The sequence below is a fragment of the Sorex fumeus genome, unplaced genomic scaffold (genome assembly GCF_029834395.1).
Source record: "Sorex fumeus unplaced genomic scaffold, SorFum_2.1 ptg000075l, whole genome shotgun sequence".
Lineage (NCBI taxonomy): Eukaryota > Metazoa > Chordata > Mammalia > Eulipotyphla > Soricidae > Sorex > Sorex fumeus.
Genome location: NW_026606132.1, coordinates 4,200,119 through 4,222,103, shown reverse-complemented (window position 1 = coordinate 4,222,103; position 21,985 = coordinate 4,200,119). Strand labels below are relative to the sequence as shown.

Sequence of the window (21,985 nt, the reverse complement as noted above, 5' to 3'; positions counted from 1 at the left end):
GGAGTGAAACTTCTTAAATACCTGTTATTTAGTTCATCTGAGTCTGGTGCTTGATGAATTCAATTCTATCCTCTGTCAATGTTGAAGTGAAAGATATTTTATTATGGCCAATTCAAATTTAAATGTAAATTGGCTATATGTAATTGTCTAGTATAGCCACACAGAATGTAATGGACTTCTCTATTCAAGATATTGATTAAACACAACATAACCTCTTCAGCTTAAAATATGATCTCAAAATTCCATATCTTGGTTTGTGACTTTTTCCATTCTGAATGGTGTATCAGGGTTGCATGTACTAGAGACAAACTAGCAGGACACACACACACACACATACACACATACAACATATTTCACTTTCTTATAAAACAAGGGTCTGGAGCGATAGCACAGTGGTAGGGCGTTTGCCTTGCACGCAGCCAACATAGCCGACTCGAGTTCGATTCCTCTGCCCCATAAAACAAGAAATGAAGGATTTTGTTTCTAAGCCAGCAAATGAGGAATTAAAGTTTCTTCTTTCTCTTCCTTCTGCCTCCTCCCCCATTCACATTGCCTCCTTCCCTACTCTGGCTTCATGGTTCCAAGTCAGGGGTAGCAATCAGATGGCAAACCCAACATAAATCTTGGTGAATTATCCTCCTCCAAAGGATGGTAGCCAACCCCACCATTGACTCAGGTTCCCACTTCCTGTTGACCTGGAATAGCCTGGGAGATATTGGCTTAAAGATAGAAAATGAAGAGATCAAGTGAGTAACATGTCTGATTGGGTCTCAGTGATTTCAGTTCATATCCACTGACTACTGGGGATTTGAAATGGTGGTACTTTTATAATATGTTTAGAGTGAGAGAAGGCAGGAGAACAGCCTGAGATACTGTCTTCTAAACAATCCTCTCAGAAAGCCCATTTTCTTCCCAAAAGCTCTTTCCAAACTCATGGACTAGTGGCAGTATTAAAGTATGAGTCAAAACTTCCAAACACCCTGTTAGAGGCTCTGTGAATCCCTCATATTGTTAACTCCCTATAGATGTCAAGCTTGATTTGTGTTCTTGTGCTTCATGTGAACAACAAATTTCAACAAAGTCAAAGCAGAACCTGATAGACAAATTTAATGGTGTCATAGTAAACCATGCAGTCAAGATTTTAGTTTATTTTTTATTGAGTCACCATAAGATATACAGTTACAAAACTGTTCATGATTGGGTTTCAGTCACACAATGTTCCAGTACCCACCCCTCCACCAGTGTACATTTCCCACCTCTGATGACCCTAATTTTGATCCCACTACCCCTCAACCTGCCTCAATGTCAAACACTTTTCTTTTTTCTCCTTCTCTCCCTCTTTCCCCCTCTCTCCCTACCCCCTCTCTCCCTCTTTTTTCTCCCTCTCTCCCTCTTTCCCCCTCTCTCCCCTACCCCCTCTCTCCCTCTCTCCTTCTCTCTCCCTTCCTCTCTCTTTCTCTCTCTCACTCCCTCTCTCCCTTTTGGGTACACTGAGGGGGTGCAGTCAAGATTTGTAAAACTTCAGTAATAATACCCTTTTATCACTACTTTTTTGTTTTCATGAAAATGTCATTTGTAGCCCAGAGAGATAGTACAGGGGTTAAGGAGCCATCCTTGCATCCTGCCAGCCTGTTTCCATGTCACAGAGCACACCTGGTCCCCCAAGTATCACCTGAAGTTGCTTCTGAGCACAAAACCAGGAGGAGCCCCCAAGCACAGCTAGGTGTGGCCCCTAAACAATCATCTTTGGAACTTTTGTAAAGTAAGCCCACCCAACCTATCCCCCCTTTGAGATGAACTTTTCGTCCTGGGAACATTTCTCAGTAAGTGGGAGCTTGAACAAAGCCTCATTACCATGGCTTTTATCTTGGCATCCATTCCAAGACACTCTATAGGTCTATAGGTGTTAATTCGTCCGGGGGGGGGGGGCGGATGACAGATGGATTCTTGGCTGGGCACCTGGATTTACCACTAGATTTAGATTCATTTTGGACATCAGTGCTCACCATGTGAAGTAAGGAAGGATGGGACGAATCATTGCAAAACATGTAGACTTGAGGATGCAGGAGCCAAGGAAGGCTCCTTTGATCACTGGAAACCTGGGTCCACCCTATGATGTGGTGCTCACCTTTTTTTGTATGCCAAAGCATGGGGCTCGTCTTCCCTATTCCTTGAGCAGAATGAGAAAACAAAACCACTGGAGAGTGCTTGTTCTTTCACTCCCTCGCAGAGGTCATTGTAAGCCCTCTTGGAAAGAGGAGAGTCTTGAGGACTTATATTCTGACTTGCTAAAAACACAGCCTTGCATCCCCCAATCTGATATGATTAGAGCTTGTTTTGGCAGAATGTTCGTACTTTTATACATTTCCCAGTATGTTCTGAACAGCATTTCACATTGTCCCGGGGGAGTGGGAGGGCTTTCTAGCACCCTTCACACCCATGCGCAAGCTCCATACTCTGTGGTTAAAAATATGATAATTGGAAAGGAATCCTTTTGTAGCATTCGGTTGGTGGAAGTTGTGAGCAAGCTGTCTGGATCTGATTATGAGCTGCAAAGCCCTTTGCCTTATTAAAATCACAACACACAAAGAATGTAAGGATTTCATTGCCAGGCTTCTGAAGTCATCTGTTTGTTTGGTCTGCCCCCAACTGGGTAGTTTGCAGCACACAACAAAACTTTAAAAAATAGCTGCCTCCATGTAAAGGCGATTTAGAGACATAACTGGGTGTTTGTGAGCCCACTGTTCCTTGCGGGGCTGAGAATGGGAAATAGCTGTCACTATACAGTGAGGGGCAGACAAGAGGAGCAAGGAGCACAATTAGATGAGAAGGAATAAGGTCTTCCCAGCCCTGCCTGCTGTGCTATTTTCAGCATCAGATGTCAGGCTCTCTTTTGCCCTCTTGAATGTCTCTTTTCTTCCTGATGATCCAACCTTCCTTGTCGTTGGTCTCCCTATTGCCCCATGAAGTTGGGTGACATATACCAGCACCATCTTTGCCATTTCGAAATCCCTCAGTCTTTAGGGTTATCGTCCATCCAAGGTCAGTATCCCAGATAGCTGGCTGAAACGCGAACCTGGGACATATTAATAACCCAGGATCACGTTAACCTGGGGTCACTCAATCCCTTTCGCCTGGGGAAATTACAGCTTTGCATTCCAGCCTTCCCCTGCCTTGCCCTCCCTGTCTCCGCCTTCCCTTCTGACTTGGTCATAAAGGGCAGTGGATTAAGTGACACTAGTAAATGACCCCTAAAGAAAAGAACAAAAGCTGATCTTTCTCCCTGCCCCGAAATCAATGCTTTCTCCCACCCCTTCTCAGACTGCTGCTCCCCATTGGCTAAGCGGCTTTGTAAGCTTACTGGTGTCTTCCCTGCTCTGAACAAAACAACAAAGTATGTCTTGAGTGAATCAAGCGTGTTTCGGGTCTGGTCCAAGGACTCTCCTCCTTTCCCTGTTTGTCAATACTCCTTCTATGCTAAGCATTGTGGAAGGATTAGGCTTTGATGAATAGGAGCTTGCAGCCTAGCAAAGGAGACAGATACCCAAATAAATGAGTTTCGAAAGGGGTGAGTGAAGGCCCAAGCCAGGCAATGTTCAAATTCTGCTAGCCTGATTCCTGGGACGGAGAGAAAATCTCCACACCAAATTCAAGAAAAGTCTTGGGGAAAAAAAGAACTTTGGAGGTGGGCCTTCCTTGAGTGAAACATCATAAATGCAAGCGCTGAAGAAGGACAAAGAAGCTGTTGCAGGCAGAGGTGACAGTAGAGAAATGACCTGGGCTGGTCTCTGGAAGGGGGCAGTGCGGGGGAGGGGGCGGGTGGTGGGAAGCGGAGTTTGGCCTCAGAAGTTGTGGAAAGTTCTTAGCAGTACTCTTCTGTATCATTCCAATTACAGGTTAGGTTTTGTATTCTTTTGTTAATTGATGTGTTTTCCTGGTTTTTGAAATGTCATAGGACTTCCTATTAAGCATAAAAAGAACCTTAATGATAAAGGAGGAAAGTTCAGGACTTGGCAATTGGGTGTGAAAGGCTGGTTTTGACTTACAGTGGTTTCCAATTAATGCTGCTTTGATACCCGCCCAAGCAAATCATGGAAAGAAAGCAAAGGGAATCCCCTTCCCCCACAACCCAAGGAAGAGTTACTGGGAGCCCTCCAGGGGAGATCACCCAGCCATAACATTTCCATGTGGGTCATGTGTGCAAAGGGGTCCTCTCCTTTTGTTCCACATTGAATGGAAACTTTGGTGAAGAGACTCTTTTTTCTGAGCAGAAGACTGCTGTCAGCACGATGGTAGGTTTGTCCAAAGTGAGAGCCATAGGCCATGCCACCTCTTGGGCACGCAGAATGTTTGGCAAGTATGTACTAGAATAAAGAGAAATTGAACCTTCCCTCTCATCAAATAGTTTTCACATCCCAGGCAACTCCTTGACCAAAGTTTCTGGAACCTTTTGTTCAAGGCATTAGGGCACACTGCCTCGGTTTCTGGGTGGAAAGTCTTTTGTCCTCTGTCATAGGTGCCTAGCACAAAGAAAGAAATATGGACTGAGTTATCCTTGGATAACTAATGGGTCATTTCATTTAATTTTCAGGTACCCTTTTAAAAGAGGGAAGTAAATAGTACTGGGGTTTAGGTGCTAGCCTGGTTTGGCTGACCGTGGTTTGATTCCTGGCACTACATTGTCCCCCGAGAACCACAAGGGGGCGCCCCTGAGTAGAGAACAGGGAACTATCACACACCCCAGTTAGAAACCAGGAGAGAAAGTTTCCTTTCAGACCAAAGAAAAGGCAAAATGCACTTGCTTCTCGTGCCAGAACAAGTTTAAGAAGGAGGAATGAGAAGTGGCAAGGAAGAAGAGAAATGAAAGAAGCCCTGGAAATGCCATGAGGGGTGGAGGTGTAAGGGGCTCCTGACAAACTCTGCTGCTTGTGAGTCTCAGAGGACATTACCACCTACTTAGCCATCTGCCTTTGGTAAAACTCATTAATTTTCCAACCATTTAGAAAGTCTAGCCTCCAAAATCGGACATTTGGATTTCTTTTCAAGAATCAGAGTTCCTTTTCTGGTGGCTAGGTACACAGCGGGCAGTGCTTACTCCTGGCTCCGCACTCAGGAATTGCTCTTAGCGGCGTTCAGGGATCAAATGTGGTGCCAGGGATCAAACCCAGATTGGCCACATGCAAGGCAAGTGCCTAGCTTGTAGTCTTGCTCCAGCTTAACCTAAGGATCAAAGTTTCTTGGACAAAGCAAGGTTTCTTTCACCACCATATGTGGGGGATTTTGCATGGAAGGAATGGCCTGCTTGAAAACATTGTACTTTGGGACTCAAAGGTAAGCTGTCTGGGCTGGAGCCTTGCTCTTTGTTCTCTAAACATGCATACTGCTTCAAACCACAACCCCTGGGAGTTATGTGAGAACTGGCATTTACTTAATGATTCTGAGGCGTTTTTTTGAATCAAAGCCATCTTGGATATGAGGTGAGTTCTGATGGGAATAGTCCACTTTGAGAATGAAAAATAACTCAGTGAATAAGCCTATCAAGAAGAGTTAAGTTTTAGAGGAACAAAAGACATTGTGGGAGAGAAAAATCTAAGAGGAAAGAAGTCCAAATATCCGTGGTGATTGTGCCTGCTTGGTAAGACTTAGGTTTCTTTTATCCTTCCCCCTTTCCTTACTTTGTAGATGTCCCACAGTGAGCAAATATTTCCTTTACAATTGGAAAGAAAACCTGCAGATTTCATTTTGAGACATGAGGGAAGAATAGTTGTAAACCGCCATGTACAGACTTGGCAGTGTTGAAGTAGCTCTTACAAATTTCTCTTCTCCCTCTCAGCCCTGGTTTCATTTCCTCTCTGTACAAAGCAGGCTCTTGCCCAACTCTGCTGATAATTTCCTTTCAGAATTCCAAGGAGCAAGTAGCACCCAGGAGAAAGTCCTCACTCTGAGAAATATTTTTTCTTCTCTCTTCTATACCCTTTTTTGATTCTCTCTCAATCATGATTGTGCTGAGCTATAATCCCACAAACCTGAATTCCTCCATAACTCGGGCGATTTTTCTGAGGACTGAATGGCATTTCATTTTGTGGAATATGTGTTTGTTTCTCCATTCATCAGTTTGCAGACATCTGTCTTTCACTTCTTGCTTGCTATTAATTCTGTCTTTTTCTGATATGAGCCACACATGTAATTGTACTTTTATGAGAACTTTCCTTTTTGTAGGGTGGAAGAGAAGTGGATGGGCCACACCTGACTTTGCTCAAGAGCGTCACCTTTCCACTAATCAAACCCTTAACTCTGTGCTCAGGGATCACTGCTGGCCATATGTTGGTGCCCCTATGCAGTGTTGGGTATTGAACCCAGGTCAGAAATGTGCAATGAAAGTCTCTGGTCCTACTTTCTTTCCTTTTTTGGGGGGGGCACACCCGGCAATGCACAAGGGTTACTCCTGGCTTTGCACTCAGGAATCACTCCTGGCGGTGCTCAGGGGACCATAATGGATGCTGAGAATCGAACCCAGATTGGCCATGTGCAAGGCCACTGTACTACTGCTCCAGCCCTCCGGTCCTACTTTCTTTTTCATTTTTTAATTGAGAGGTAACATTAGTTGACAGGAATGTAAAAGATTATGTATTCTAGAGGTACAGCTTTGCCACAACACCCCACCACCGCCAGAGCTTCAATAGAACTCAACTACTGTTCATAGAGCCCCAGCGCTTCTGTCCACTCCACATCTTGGTAAAATCCATTCTTTGATCAGGGTCTAATCAGTTCTCATTGGACATCGTCTAGTCCTTTGCTTTGTTTCTTTAGATCCCATCTCCGAGTAGGATCATCTGCTATTTGTCCTTTTCTCTCTGACTTCACTTAACATGACACTCTCAGCTTCCATCCGGGGTGGACTTTGGGGGTAGAGAGCAGCTCTATGATGAGTTGTGTGAGGAACACCAAAGCTATTCTTCACAGTGGCACCCCTATTTGCGTTCCCATCACCCATGTGTAAAGACTCCAGTTTCTCCACATCTTCGCCCGCATTCATTGCTCTCTTTTTTTTCATCATAGTCATTTGAATGGATGGAAAGTGGCATCTCACTGCAGTTTTGATTTGCCTTTCCCCATGACTCATTTACCTCTTATAACTTGACTGCATCCTGACCCTCCATAGATGATGCATTACATTTTTTGTCAGTGTGATTACAAATGGGTCCATGATTGAGTTTCAGGCATATAATGTTCTAACACCAATCGAACCAGTAGTGTCAGCTTCCCTCACCCAAGTCCTCAGGTTCCTTCCGGTCCCCCAACCTATCTCTTTAACACACAATTCTAAGTTTAATTATTGTGGTTTGTCATTTAGATATATAAATAAACCACCCCTCTAACCACCGATGTGTGTATCATTCCCTGTTACCTCCCATTTGCTTCTTCTTACTTCCCTTCATTGTTTCTTCTTTGCTGCCTTTTTGTTTCTATGAAGGGCCAAGAGTTGACTCACATTTGTTACCTTGCCTTCCATTGTCGTGTTATTGTATATACCACAGATTAGTAAGATATTTGGTATTTGATCTTTTTCTTCTGACTTACTTTACTTAACATGATACCTTCCAGTTCCATCCAAGTTGTAGCCAATGGCATGATTTCATCATTCTTTACATTTGCATAGTTTTATACTGTGTATCTATGCCACCCCTTCATTATCCACTCACGAGTGTTTGAAACCTAGGTGGGTTCCATATCCCACCTATTGTACTAAGTGCTGCATATTATTCTTTGGTATAAATCCTTGTGAGTGTCACCTTTCTACTAATCAAAAAAATTCAAATGACTGTGCTATATTAGTCCTTAAAATCACTAGCTAAACTTTGGAAAGAATACTAAGAATGATATGTTGGTAAGTAACCTGGTATACTTGCTAATAACCACCTCAGATGATGAAAGATTTATTTATCTTGGGCATAAAAAAGTTGACTAGAACTTGAAAATATCCAAATCATCTTGAGTACATTCATTTATCTGACCTATGGGAAATATTTTATATCAATATCTTTCTGGCTTATAGCATCATAATAATGAAAATTTGGTAATGGCTAACATTGTGGGGTTTAGTGCTCTGCTAAACATCTATAAATGGAGCCAGAGACATGGTTTAGAAATTAAAAGGCACTTGGTTTGCATGGGCCGAGCCCATTTCAAACTCATCAATTTGAGCACCTCCAGGAGTGACCTCTGAGCACAAATCGAGTGTTCCTGAGTACCACTGAGTATGGTCCAAACCCTCCTCCCTAGTACCAAACTGTTCATTCGTTGTCTCATTTGATCATTGCAACCTCTCATTAGTTTCATTTTACCGACACAGAAACTTCAGCTCGATAATTTTAGTATTTGACAAAATGTAGAATTTTCCACTGCTGAGTAATTGAGGGTGTGGAGTAGCTGGCATTTGAAATTCACAGGAATCAACCTCCAAAATTATTGCTCTTTGCTTTAGTCCTGACAGCTTTAAAGGGGGCTGTTCTGACAATCCATTCATCATTACATTATGATTGCTAAATGCAGCTGTATACTAAATTCAACTAAAGAGTTATGAGGCAGTTTTTAAAACAGTCTCTTGGGCTGCGGCGATAGTACAGTGATTCGGGTGTTTGCCATGCACACAGCTGACCTGGGTTCGATCCCAGTATCCTATATGGTCCCCCATGCACCGCCAGCAAAGATCCCTGAGCATCACTGATCGTTGCCCCCCCACAAAGGAAAACAAAACAAAGAAAACCCACAGACTCTTCCTCTATCCATCATTTGTGTCCTGTGGAGTAACAAGTATTCAGTGACATATGAGGAGGCCTTTTAGTTTTCCAAGTTACTTTGTTCAAATTTCCAAAGACATGCTGCTGGGTTCGGGGCTTTGATGGCCCAAGCTGTGTTCACATTATTCACATTCTTTGTGGTTTTCTCCAACTTTTTATCTTGACCAACACCAAGGTATACCACTATTTCTTCATTAAAGTGGGAGGTCCTCAAATTCATTCAGTCCCTCATCCCCTCAATATTTAGCTGGACGTTTTTTCCTACTCGTCCACTACTCAGTTCCAGCGCATTAATCCAAGAAAACAGTAAAAGCTTTTGGGCAGCTGGGAGAAGTTTAGAGGGCCTTTTGAAAAAGCTTCTACTAGGGAGGTTAGATTGGAAGGCTTTGCTTTGAATTCCATTTTTCTTGCCACGTGCTCTGTTAGTAAGAGACACTTTGGAGGTAAGAGAAGGCCTAAGGGACACTCTTTTATTAAAGAGAGGCCCATCATTTCCCATAGACTAATGGCCATATTCCATTTTCTCATGGAGCGGGGTAATTATTCAGCCTCACTCTGTAGTCTCAGTTTCCACTCTTGGGAACTGCGTTATTACCTTGTAAAACAGAGTATCTCTCCTATTAGTGTTAATTGAACCCATCTTTTTCCTTGGTGAGAAACTCTAATGCTGCCTTTTCTTTGCCCTATTTTGAGCCTTTTCACTGTGGTTATGGAAGAAGCAAGGCTGTGAAGTTCAAGGTTATGGGGAAGCAAACACTGGGCATCAGGACTGTAGATGTCCCACTAGTCTTTCTTTTTTCCATTTTTTTTCTTTTTACTTTTTTTGGGTCACACCTGACAACACACAGGGCTTTCTCCTGGTTCATGCACACAGGAATCACTCCTGGCGGTGCTCAGGGGACCATATGGGATGCTGGGAATTGAACCCGGGTCAGCCGCGTGCAAGGCAAACACCCTACCCACTGTGCCATTGCTCCAGCCCACTAGCCTTTCTTGCATGGTGTACCCTTGCTTGATGGCGACTTGAAGCAAGCTGTAAATTTTCTTAACTGACCAGTTGAAGCAAAAAAGTGTGATGATTAACAAGATGGAAAGCAGCCTTAAATTCAAAAGAATCATTTCCACTGTGTTTCTTCTGTGGTCCAGATCTGACAACCATCCCTAGAAGGCATCTGTGTGCTCAGGAGTCCCACCAGTGTCCAAATGAGATTCTGGCCTCCGGCTCCTCTCCCTCGGCCTGTATATCAGGCCAGCCCATACTTAGCCTAGAGACACTGCTGAATAATTACTCAGATGCCAGAAAATTCCCTGACAAAAAATCTTCAAACACTTAGTGGAAACTTAAGATAGACTGGGATATGAAGGAAGTTTTAACTCTCTTTCTAACAGGAGCTCTACTTTGGAATTTTTTTCTTTTTATTTGTTGTCTACTGGACATCGATTGCATAGATATTCCAATGTTTCTGTATTAACGTATCCCCTTCTTTCCACTCTGCAGTATCTTTGTGCCTATGTACATCTGAAAGAAGATAATAGCCTGGGTATTTATGTGTGTTTTTATATGTTTCAAGACCTAAAACCATACCCAAAATATTTTCTCCCCCCCTTCTCTCTCTCTCTCACACACACAGACACAGACACAGACACCCCTTATCATAAAAGGCAAGGCAAGCAAATAATAAAATATGCTAGGATCCCATTCTTCCAGCACCTTTCCCATAAGATCTACTCTCTACAGACAAAGAACAAAGAGACCCCTGTCCTCTGGCAGATGTGAGTTTCTCTGACTCCGAGGTCAGCAGAATTTCAGAGAGTTTCTATTGCTCTGAGCACCCTTGTGATTCTGAACTGCAACCATTAACCAGAACGTGTACGGAAAGGGGCCTGCTCTAGGGTTAATAGCCTTGTAAATTACAATCAATGCACCCAATTACACTTAGAAACCCAGAGATATGTAGAGCTCCAATATGCTTCGTAATCAGCAGCACCTTTGAGAATGTAGGTAACGCATTGTGAACCCCCCCAAATAAAAGTGTAACATGCAGGGAAATGAATGTGAGAATTAAATCACCCTTCAGATGGGAATAACACATTATATGGCAGGTGACTTTTTACCTAATATCATTTTATTGATTTAGAAAGGAAGAGAAAAAAAACACGTACGTGTGGCCTCGTGGTTCAAAATGTCTTTAAAAATCACGCCTGGCTCTACTCAGTCTGGCAGAACCTTTCTGTCATGCTGATAAGGAAATGAACCTTTCTCAGACTGGGGTTTAACTTGCCTCTTACACAAGGATGTTTTGTTGTTCTTTCAGGGAACTCATTCAGAAGCTGAAGTCCTTCATTAGCTTCTACAGTGCTCTGCCCGGTTACGTCTGCAGCCACAGCCCTGTGGCCGAAAACGATACCCTTTGCTGGAACGGACAAGAACTTGTGGAGAGGTAATGGTTTTTGAGTGTTAAATAGAGCAGTATTTGGGAAAGAGTCATTGGTCGCTTCTCTCAACATCAGCTGCATCTTCTCTCTGCCTCTGTTAGATTCCCTAGAATAAAACACACAACTGAGCATCTGTGACATTCTGATGCTCCCTGTAACTTAGAGCCCTCACTGAATTGGAACGCTTTGAAGCACCTAGTGAACTGCACATTCAGTAATATTTCACTGTTTTTCAAAAAATATAGCACTGTAGCACTGCCCTCCCATTGTTCATGGATTTGCTCAAGCGGGCACCAGTAACATCTCCATTCTGAGACTTGTTACTGATTTTGGTATATCAAATACGCCACTGGGAGCTTGCCAGGCTGGCCACATGCAAGGCAAATGCCTTACGACTGTGCTATCGCTCCAGCCTGCTCCTCATGCTATAGACTCTTATTAATTGTTGAAGTAACCATATTCAAACGAATAGATAGCTTTTGAGAGACTACATATCAAACACCTTGTTAGTATTTACCTGTATAACCATATTCATCCTCAGACTAATTTTAGGAAACACATATTGTTACATTTTCCCAGTTTACTGATAAAGATAGAGGAAAGGAGAAAAGTGGGAGAGTGTACCTTTTTACTAAGCAGCTTTACTGAAATGGGTAATCATAAAGTATTAATATCATCTGTGCTTATGTTCCCTTAGCAAGAATTTGCTCAGAGAGCTGCAGTGATAGTGCAGCAGGCAGGGCACATGCCATGTATGTGGCTGACCTGGTTTTGATTCCCATGACCCCTTATGGTCTCCTGAGCTTGCCAGGAGTGGTCCTTGAGCTCAGAGCTAGGCATAAGCCTAAAACACTGCTGTGTGTGGCCCAAAACCCAATAAAATAAAACAAGTTGCTCAGAGCCAGAAAAAAAATAACAGCTACTCATGTGTTGAGCAAATATTTATCGGGCACCTTCTAAGTGCCAGTGACATCGAAAACATTTTTGTCCGCATGAAACTTTTAGTGAACTACTAAAATTAGTATTCCTGACCTCTATTACTTCACATGAATGAAGCATATCTTGCCATCAAGGAATGGCCTCGGGTCTACTCTTTAGGAAGTCTCCATCCTGAAAGGACTCAGTATCAGGACATAAGCTAATTAATCATGATGGAACTGGAATTAATTAACTGGGCTGGAGTGATAGCACAGCGGTAGGGCATTTGCCTTACAAGCGGCCAACATGGCCGACCTGAGTTCGATTCCTCTGTCCCTCTCGGAGAGCCCGACAAGCTACCGAGAGTATCTCGCGCACACGGCAGAGCCTGGCAAGCTCCCCGTGACGTATTTGATATGCCAAACACAGTAACAACAGGTCTCATGATGGAGACATTACTGGAGACGTTACTGGGCCCGCTCGAGCAAATCGATGAACAACGGGAGAACCATGACCATTACCATGACCATTATACAAGAACCAGGGAAAGACTTTGGAGCCAGTTGTGGGTTTACATCTCTTTTCTCTTACTTGCTGTGTACTTTTGGGAGTGAATCATTTCGCCTAGAATAGCATTCTTTAGACAGCAGTCTCAGGTGTAGAAAGATTGAGACAACTGGTCTACTGCCTAAGTTCTAACTGCCAGTCGGACCTGTATTCAGATCAGGCCTGTAGGGCTCAAACAGAAGAATGATGCCCTAGAATGTCTGGTCTTCCCCTTGGAGGGGGCTAGACTACTTAACTTGCAGGTGACATCATGAAAGTAAATCCCAAAGCAGACGGATACATGCTAGAATCTCGGTCCATGTAACTTTTCTTTCTCCCTTTCCAATTGCTCTCCTTTCCTACACAAGGCAAAACAAAACAGCTAGTTTCTTGACTACGGTATTTTCCTAACCCACAAAGGGGAATGAGATGCTCAGAGCTACTAAGATTGCAAGCCACCTGAGAAGAGGCACCACACTCTCATGGAGCTAGATTTTCCCCGTAGCAAATGCAAATTCATCCAGTTGGATGATCGACCCTACAAAACTCGTTGCATTCTGGAAAATGGTGTCTATTCATCATCCCAAAAACTTATCAGGTACTAAGTGGAATCATGAAAATATACTTAACTGTTTGGATGTGTTTCATTAATTGCCAGAGAAAAGCAGTTGATATTTGACTTTATTAAAGACAGCTGCTTTAAGGCAGGTGTAAACAATATATTTTTAAAAGAAACTGCATGGTGGGTCTTGTGTAAACTTGAAGGAAAACGGTCCCCAATGACTTTCCAAATGTGACCCTCAATGAGAAACTCCTGGTCTGGAGAGTTGGTACAGCTGGTAAAACAACTGCCTCACAGGCCCTGGTTCCATTCCCAGCACCACAAAGTGTCCCCAGAGCTCTGCCAGGAGTAGTCCCTGAGCATAGAACCAGCAGTAAGCCATGAGCACAGCCAGATGTTTCCCCCACCCCAAAACAAGCAATTCTTGAATACTGATTCCTTTGAAGCAGTGTCATTCCTTCCAGAGGTTTCTTATTGCAGAGGAAATTAAATTTGACAACATTTCTTTTGGGCCAGAGCGATAGCACAGCAGGTAGGGCGTTTGCCTAGCACGCAGCCAACATGGCCAACCCAAGTTCGATTCCTCTGCCCCTCTCGGAGATCCCGGCAAGCTACCAAGAGTATCTCGCCCACATGGCAAAGCCTGGCAAGCTACCCATAACATATTCGATATGCCAAACACAGTAACAACAAAGTCTCACAATGGAGCCGTTACTGGGCCCACTCGAGCAAATCGATGAACAATGGGAGGACAGTGACAGTAACATTTATTTTTAATGTTTCCATTCATTCAGTTATGAACTCATTTAACAAATATCTGAGCACCTATGAGTATTAAGCATCAATGCAACTAGCTTCATTATTATGTTCCTTAAGGTAAATGTTACCCTGATGGGTGTTTTCTTTGCTTGTTCTTCAAAAAAAATTCAGAGGGCAGAGAGGGAGTACAGAGGTGAAGGCACTTGACTTGTATGCAGCTGACCCTGGCTCATTCTGCACACATGGAGTGACAAGTCACTCCTGAACATATATCCAGAAATAGCCGCTAAGAAGCACTGCCGGGTGTGACCCAACCAGCCTCCACTCCTCCCCGCAATCAGATGATCTGGTTTAATTCAGTCAAAAGAATTCCCAGGACTAATTTTACATAAGTTTCAGGTGTAGAGCATTAGACTCCAACATCCAAATTTACTCTGTTATGATCACCATTAAAAATTCAGGTTTCTAGGGATGGGGTGATTGATAGTATAGTAGGTAGGGCATTTTATCTTGTACATGGTACAAGGCCAACCCACATTGGATACCTGGAACCCTATATATCCCTGAGCCCTGATAGGAGTGATTCCTGAGCCCCACTGTGCCCTCCACACCCCCCCAAAAGGGAAGCCTCCAGCCACCACTCTCTGCCCACCCACCTACCCCTCAAATAACCACTATTTTACTGTTGGAATCCAAGAATTTGTGTGTGTGTGTGTGTGTGTGTGTGTGTGTTTTATTTTGGGTTTTTTTGTGGTGGAGGGGAGCAGGGACACCATTTGACACTCAGAGGTTACTCTTGACTGTGAACTCAGGAATTTTTTTCTGGCAGTGCTCAGGAGATCATATGGGCTGCTGGGGATTGAACCCCGGTTTGGCTGTGCGCAAGGCAAACAGCCTACCAGCTATACTATTGCTCTGGCCCAGTTTCTGTTTTGTTTGTTCAGGTTCTTTGTTTCTTTAGCTCCCACATGTGAGGGAAAGAATATGGCAGTTGTCTTTATCTGACTAATTTCACTGAGCATTATCCCCTGACGGGCTGGAGCGATAGCACAGCGGGTAGGGCGTTCGCCTCACAAGCGGCCAATATGGCCGACCCGAGTTCGATTCCTCCGAACCCTCTCGGAGAGCCCGGCAAGCTACCGAGAGTATTCGATATGCCAGACACAGTAACAACAAAGTCTCCAATGGAGACGTTACTGGGCCCGCTCGAGCAAATCGACGATCAACGGGAGGGCCTTTACCTTTTACCTTTATTATCCCCTGAAGGCCCATCTCTGTTGTTGCAAATGTCAAGATTTCCCCCTTTCTTAATAGAATTTTGCTTTTATAACCTATTTCATGCCTAGGATTCTTTTCTGAGGTATGTTGCCCTGACACTAAGAAAGTTTTCTATCAAATTGAAGTCCTTTTCAATTGGCGCATTCTGAAGCCAGCTAAATTTAAATGAGTTGAAAAGTTAGTCAAGGGGCCAGACAATAGGAAAGCAGGTAGGGCGCTTCCCTAGCTTGCAACTTTGATCCCCAGCATCCCATATGGTCCCCCTGCTCCATCAGGAATGATCCCTGATTACAGAGTTAGGAGCAAGCCCTGAACTCTGCCATTTTTGGCCCAAAAATCAAAAAAGGAAAGTTAAGTAAACCCTTGCACCATTCACATAATCCTGTTAGCGGAAAATGTGTTGTCCAGTTTGCTAGTTTTGTGTATTGAACAAAAAAGACATATTATTCTTATGGATAAATGCCATTATTCCAAACTTAAACTTATTTATATTTCTGAAAAAATATTTGTTCCGACTTTTATCCTTTTTTTTTTTTTGCTTTATGGGTCACACCCAGCGATGCACAGGGGTTATTCCTGGCTCTTCACTCAGGAATTATTCCTGGCAGTGCTTGGGGAACCAGATGGGATGCTGAGAATCAAACCCGGGTCGGTTGCATGCAAGGCAAACACCCTACCCACTGTGCTATTGCTCCAGCCCCACAACTTTTATTCTTGACATATATATTATGGAAGAAGGGAGAAACACCAGAAAAGAATGTAATATGTTTATAGACAGAATTAGAATGATACAGTCCAACAGGCAACATAAAACAATTTTTTTTAGTTTTTGGGTCACACCTGGAAATGCACAGGGGTTACTCCTGGCTCATACACTCAGGAATTACTCCTGGCGGTGCTCGGGGGACCATATGGGATGTTGGGAATCGAACCCGGGTCAGCTGTGTGCAAGGCAAATGTCCTACTCACTGTGCTATCACTCCAGCCCCAACATAAAACAAATTATTGTGTGCCTGCTAAGTTGGGGGCAGGCTGGGTGAGTGGTTGAGAAAATGGGGGCAGTGGTGGAGGGAAGGTCACTCTGGTGGTGGGATTGGTGTTGAACTGTCAAAAACCCATAACAACTGTGTTATGAACAGCTTTGTGAACTAAGGTGTTTAAATATTTTATTTGAAGAATGTCTGAAAGAATAATACAGCCCAGAGGGCTGCGGAGAGATATTACAGACATTATGATGTTTGTCTTGCATGTAGCCAACCCTGTTTCCATCCCCCTTTCTACCCCCCAGTAATGCTATGGTCCACTGAGCACTGACAGAGATCACTCTTGAGCAGGGACCCAGGAATAGTTTAATAGCACCACCAGGTATAGACCAAAAAGCCCAAGTCCCCCCACCACACACACACACACACACACACACACACACAGTACTATAGTTCCAGAAATGATCTTTGGGGAGGTGCCAAAGCTCTGACTCAGGGTTTAAATCCCCAATCCCACATATGACCCCCCCAAAAAAACTGCCAGCCATCACCACCAGATGTGGTGGTGGGGGACCATATCCTCCTTCCCTACCCAAAGATCTTGAAAGGGAATGAGACTCATTGGAGGACACAGATGATTTAAAAAAATGATGTGGAAGAAAATATTGATCAATATTCATGTCAGTTGCAGTATTGAAGGAAGGAAGAAAGAAAGAAAGAAAGAAAGAAAGAAAGAAAGAAAGAAAGAAAGAAAGAAAGAAAGAAAGAAAGAAGCATAGCTCTTAGAATCAAATCCATTAAAGGCAACATTTTTCACTTATCTAATCCCAGGAAGTAACACATTAGCTGAAAATTTGTTCTCACCTTCCTACCAGCACCCCGAGATAAACATTGGCTTGTGATAAGCATTGACTTCTGTATTTAGCTGGGACTCCTCCAATTAGCAGGCCACCATATATCCTACAGGCAAAGATTTTCTGCAGCTGCCAAAGGCAGAAAAATCTTGTCTTTCGCCTTTGTGAATTAGATAGATAATCTCCCAGACCAGGAGAAAAGGGAAAGCACCCATGGATATAAGTGAACACTGAACTTTAAATGTGGGTTTTGCCTGTTGCTACACATTGTGAATACCTATGAGAAGAGTGAAGGTTTTTGTAAACACAACTTCCTCCTTTCCCCGCATTTAGCACTGTTCAGCCAAATATCTGGATTGATTGGCTATCATTTTCATGCTTGTTCTGGATGATTTGGCACAATGCAATCCCTGGTTTAGTGTGGACTCTAATTTCTATTGGAGCCAGTATAACAAAGAAACTATTTAAACCCGTAAACCTGTACATGTTCGGACGCCGTATTCGGAAGAGCAACAAAATACTGTTTTGTCTTTACATTTGACAGCTGATGATTCTGGTTTATTATACAGAGATTGAGCACTTACCATAGACAAGGCCCTGTGGGACTCTTCCGTGACCAGTAGAATCCCCTACTGAGGAATTTACAACTTAATAAGAAGAACGAGGGGGAAGAAATCAGTCCGGGGCAAGTTAGTGGTGCTACCCACGTGTATGAAAAGCCTGCCTGCATGCAAGCAAGTGTGTGCTTGTCTATTGAGGTGAAATGCATGTAGTATGAAGGTAGTATCATTGGGGGGGGGGGGTGGCCACACCTAGCAGTGCTCAGGGGATACTCTGGTGGGGGGTTTGAACTCACCTCAGCCGTGTCCGAGGCAGGTGTTTTAACCCTTATACTCCCTCTCTAGCCCCTGAAATTAACACAGTTTTCAGGTGTGCCACATGTTCCTTTGTCATAGATGTAAGATGTACAATCATCACCTCCAGCTCATTCCGGAACCTTCTCTCATTCTCCAAAGAACCCTTCTACTCATTAGGGATCACTCCCCTTCCCCAGCTCTGGGAAGCAGTCATTCGCTTTCTGACTCCACGTATTGATCTAGTCTCTCTGTTCCCTAGCAAGGCAATCGCTCACTGAGCATCGTGCTTTGGAGCTCCCGCTGAGCTGTAGCATATATCAGTGGGGTCTTTCGAGTAGTTCATGGTTTGGAAGTAGCACATTTTGTGTATCTGACCTTTAGTTCTCCATTCACTTTGATCTGAATCCCAGCTACTACTGTGGTTCTAGCAGTTACTATCCCACCACTTCTGCTCTCATTTTAACTTGCTATGACCCTTCAAGATGCACAACCTCATCCTCAGGCTTTTCTAGCTACATTCTTCTAGACTGCCACCTAAATGCTAGCTTTTCCTTCACCAGCATCATATCTATATTCCTTTTCCACCAAGGCTGACTCTTTGAGTTTTTTCTCTCAGCCCTTTATGTGAAGTCAACTCCTACAATCGACATACCTCCTGTGGGAGTTTTCTAGTTCCCTAGTAGCTCTGAGGGGCCAGAGAGACAGTATAGCGGGTAAGGTGTTTGCATTGCACAAGACTGACTCGCTCCCTGGCACCCACTATAGTCTTCTGGACCCTGTCAGGATTGATCCCTGAGTACTGTCATGCATCGCCTCAAAACACAACAAACAAAAGTTACATTGAGAGGTATTAATTGTGCATGGGTCCAGAAAGATAGTACAGCAGGTAGGGGGCATGCTTTGCATGTGGCTTACTCCTTTTGGATCCCTGTCACACCAGAGAATCTCCCAAGTTCTGTCAGAAGTTATCCCTGAGCACAGTGCCAGGTGAAACCCTGAGTACTGCCAGGTGTGACCCCAAAACAAAAACATTGCATATGCAACTACTTGTACATTGCATCCTCATTGAACATCAACTATAGATTGTTGGAAACTGATTGTAAGTGAAATAATGTACAACTTATTTTACCATAGTTGATATAGACAATAATTGAGTTTCCAGGATGTTCTCAAGATACGGTAACATCTAACTTGTAGAGACCTAGAACCTTTTGCAACAGCTAAGTACTCAATAATTTATATTCACACATTCGCTCATTTTGCAACCTCTTTATTGTCACTCAGGGGTAAAGGTGGGTAGAGCCTCCTCCAGCAGCTGAGGGCACAAGACAGAACCTCACCTTGGGTAGGGCATCTCCATCAGATACACATGTAAGTAATAGGTGGTCACATTCAGTGCTGCCCAGTGCTCAGCAGTGCTCTTGCATGACACACGTGCATGCACACTCACACGCTCCGAACTGGGCCAGTTGACAACACATCAGTGAACCTTACCTGCACATCGTTGGGATGTGTGCAGAAATGGGAGTACCTCGACAAAAGCCACACAGACATGGAGAAAACTGGCATACTCCATACAAACATTGCCCAGTGGCACCAGCCCAGCCAATAATTGATTTTTTTCTCATCAGCATTAAAACAAAATAGCACTTGGGGCTGGAAAGCTAGTACGAGGGCAATGGGGCTTGCCTTGCATGCATCTGACCCTGATTTGAATTCCTGGCACTGCATATGGTCCCTGAGCACTGCCAGGGGTCATTCCTGAGCAAACACCCAGGAATAGCCCCTGAGCACTTACAGGAATGGCCCATCCCCGCCCCTGCATAAAATCATCATTGAATGAAATGACATCTCCTGAGTATCTGCTGAATCATTGACATGATGCCTTAGTTCCCTTTGATTCGGTCCTAACCAGTCTTGCTGCTCCTTTGTCCTGTGGCCTGGCTCCCTCAGTTGACTCCAGAATACTGCTGTTGTTTCCAACTGATATTTCTAGATACACACTTGTATTGATTATGAGTCAGCCTGCTTCCCTCCCTCCCTCCCTCCCTCCCTCCCTCCCTCCCTCCCTCCCTCCCTCCCTCCTTCCTTCCTTCCTTCCTCTCTCCCTCTCAATCTCCCTTCCTTCCTTCCTTCCTTCCTTCCTTCCTTCCTTCCTTCCTCCCTCCCTCCCTCCCTCCCTCCCTCCCTCCTTCCCTCTCTCCCTCCTTCCCTCAATCCCAATCTCCCTCCCTTCTTCCCTTGCACCTTTCCTCACTTCTTCCCTTTCTTCCATACTTCCCTCTTTTCTTCTTCCTTTCTCCCTTTTTCCTTTATTCCCCCCTCTCTGTCTCTTTGGCTCTGTGATCAGGGATCACTCCTGGCAGGGCTCAGGAGACCATAGCATTTGTAGTGCCAGGAATCAAACATAGGTTGACTGCATGCACGATAAGCGCCTTACCTGTTGTCCTATCTTTCCAGCTTGCTCTCTCTCCATCCAACTATCTCTCTCTCTTTATAATTTTTAGGTGTGCTGGGGTGCTTAGGGGTCAAACCCAGGGCCTTGCACATGCAAGGAGTCTTCAATTTGTATGACTGTCTCTGGGACTTTCTGGAATATGCCGGGTGCCTCACATTAGAGCATCAACTCCTCGAGATTCACAGAAACAAATTACAGTAAAGATATCTTCTCTTTGGCTTGTGCAGTGGTACCTAGAAGTCACTCCTTGTGCTTGGGTGACCTGTGGTGATGGGAGATCAAACCCAGGACTCCAAAGTGCAAAACTTGTACCACAGCCCTTTGAGCCATCACCCCAGCCCTCCGTCCGTCCTGTGAAGTCAAACCATTTCACCAGAGAAACTCTGCGCACACACTCACTGTGAATTCTATGGAGCAGCCAAGTCTTTCCATGTTGCTAATGCCGCTGCAGGATTTTTTTTCTTGCTTAATTGGAATGGCGGTGGCAGGAGTATGCAATGCAATGATTTTAATTCTCAAGAAATTGTGGCCTTGGGGCTGGAGCGATAGTACAGCGGGTAGGGCATTTTCCTTACACACAGCTGACCCAGGTTCAATTCCTAGCATCCCATATGGTCCCCCGAGCACCACCAGGAGTAATTCCTGAGTTCAGAGCCAGGAGTAACCACTGAGTATCGCCCGGTGTGACCCAAAAAGCAAAAACTAAAAATAATAAGTTGTGGTCTTATCTCAGAATCATCTGGATGCTGCAGAAAAATAGGGTCAGGAGACTACTTTGCTCTTTTTCCCTCCTGGTTTGGAATGTGACAGCATATCTGCAAATGAGAATGAATGTGAGAACTCTTCACACCCGGTGTCTGACACGGACAAAATAATTTAGAAAGGAAATCAACAAAGTGGCTTATTTCCTCCAATTATCCAGGCAAGGGGAAGGGATTGATTCTGTTTTTTACAATGCACATAACTGGGTGGCAAGTAATATGGGCCACACCTGGCAGTATCTGGGTGCTATCCTAGCTTTGTGCTCAGGCATGGCCCACAGCAGTGCTCAGGGGACTTTATGTCATGAAACATTCAAGGCAAGTGCCTTAACCCCTGCACTATCTCTCCAGCCCTATGGTGCATATATTTTAGGAATTTTTCATTTCATTTCATCATCCTGTTATTCGTCGATTGCCTCGAGCAGGCCCCAGTAACGTCTCTTTCGTCCTAGCCCTGAGATTATATTCAAGGCTCTTTAGGAGAATGAGACCCATCATTGTTACTGGTATTTGGCATATTGGGTACGCCACGGGGAGTTTGCCAGACTCTGCCCTGTGGGCAGGCTACATTCGATAGCCTGCAAGTTTGTACAAAGTAGGAATGAGATATAAGATGTCATAAAAAGATGTCCTGATAAGACGTGACGCGGCCGCGACTTATTTTAGGAATAAAATAAGTATTTGGAAGACTTTGGTTTGTGGGAAGGCCAATTTTTATTTTTCCTTTTTTGCTTTTGATTTGGGCCCATACCCTGCAATGCTCAGGGCTTAT

General features: G+C 44.1%; 1 protein-coding gene across 1 annotated transcript in view; it reads left to right on the top strand.

The window, feature by feature from the left end:
* Nucleotides 1–21,985, top strand: part of GPC3 (glypican 3) — a 436,626-nt gene that overhangs the window by 287,731 nt on the left and 126,910 nt on the right. Inside the window, exon 5 of the mRNA XM_056130281.1 lies at nucleotides 11,117–11,242. Within this exon, the coding sequence (XP_055986256.1) occupies nucleotides 11,117–11,242 (126 nt within the window). The remainder of the gene's footprint in view (nucleotides 1–11,116; nucleotides 11,243–21,985) is intronic.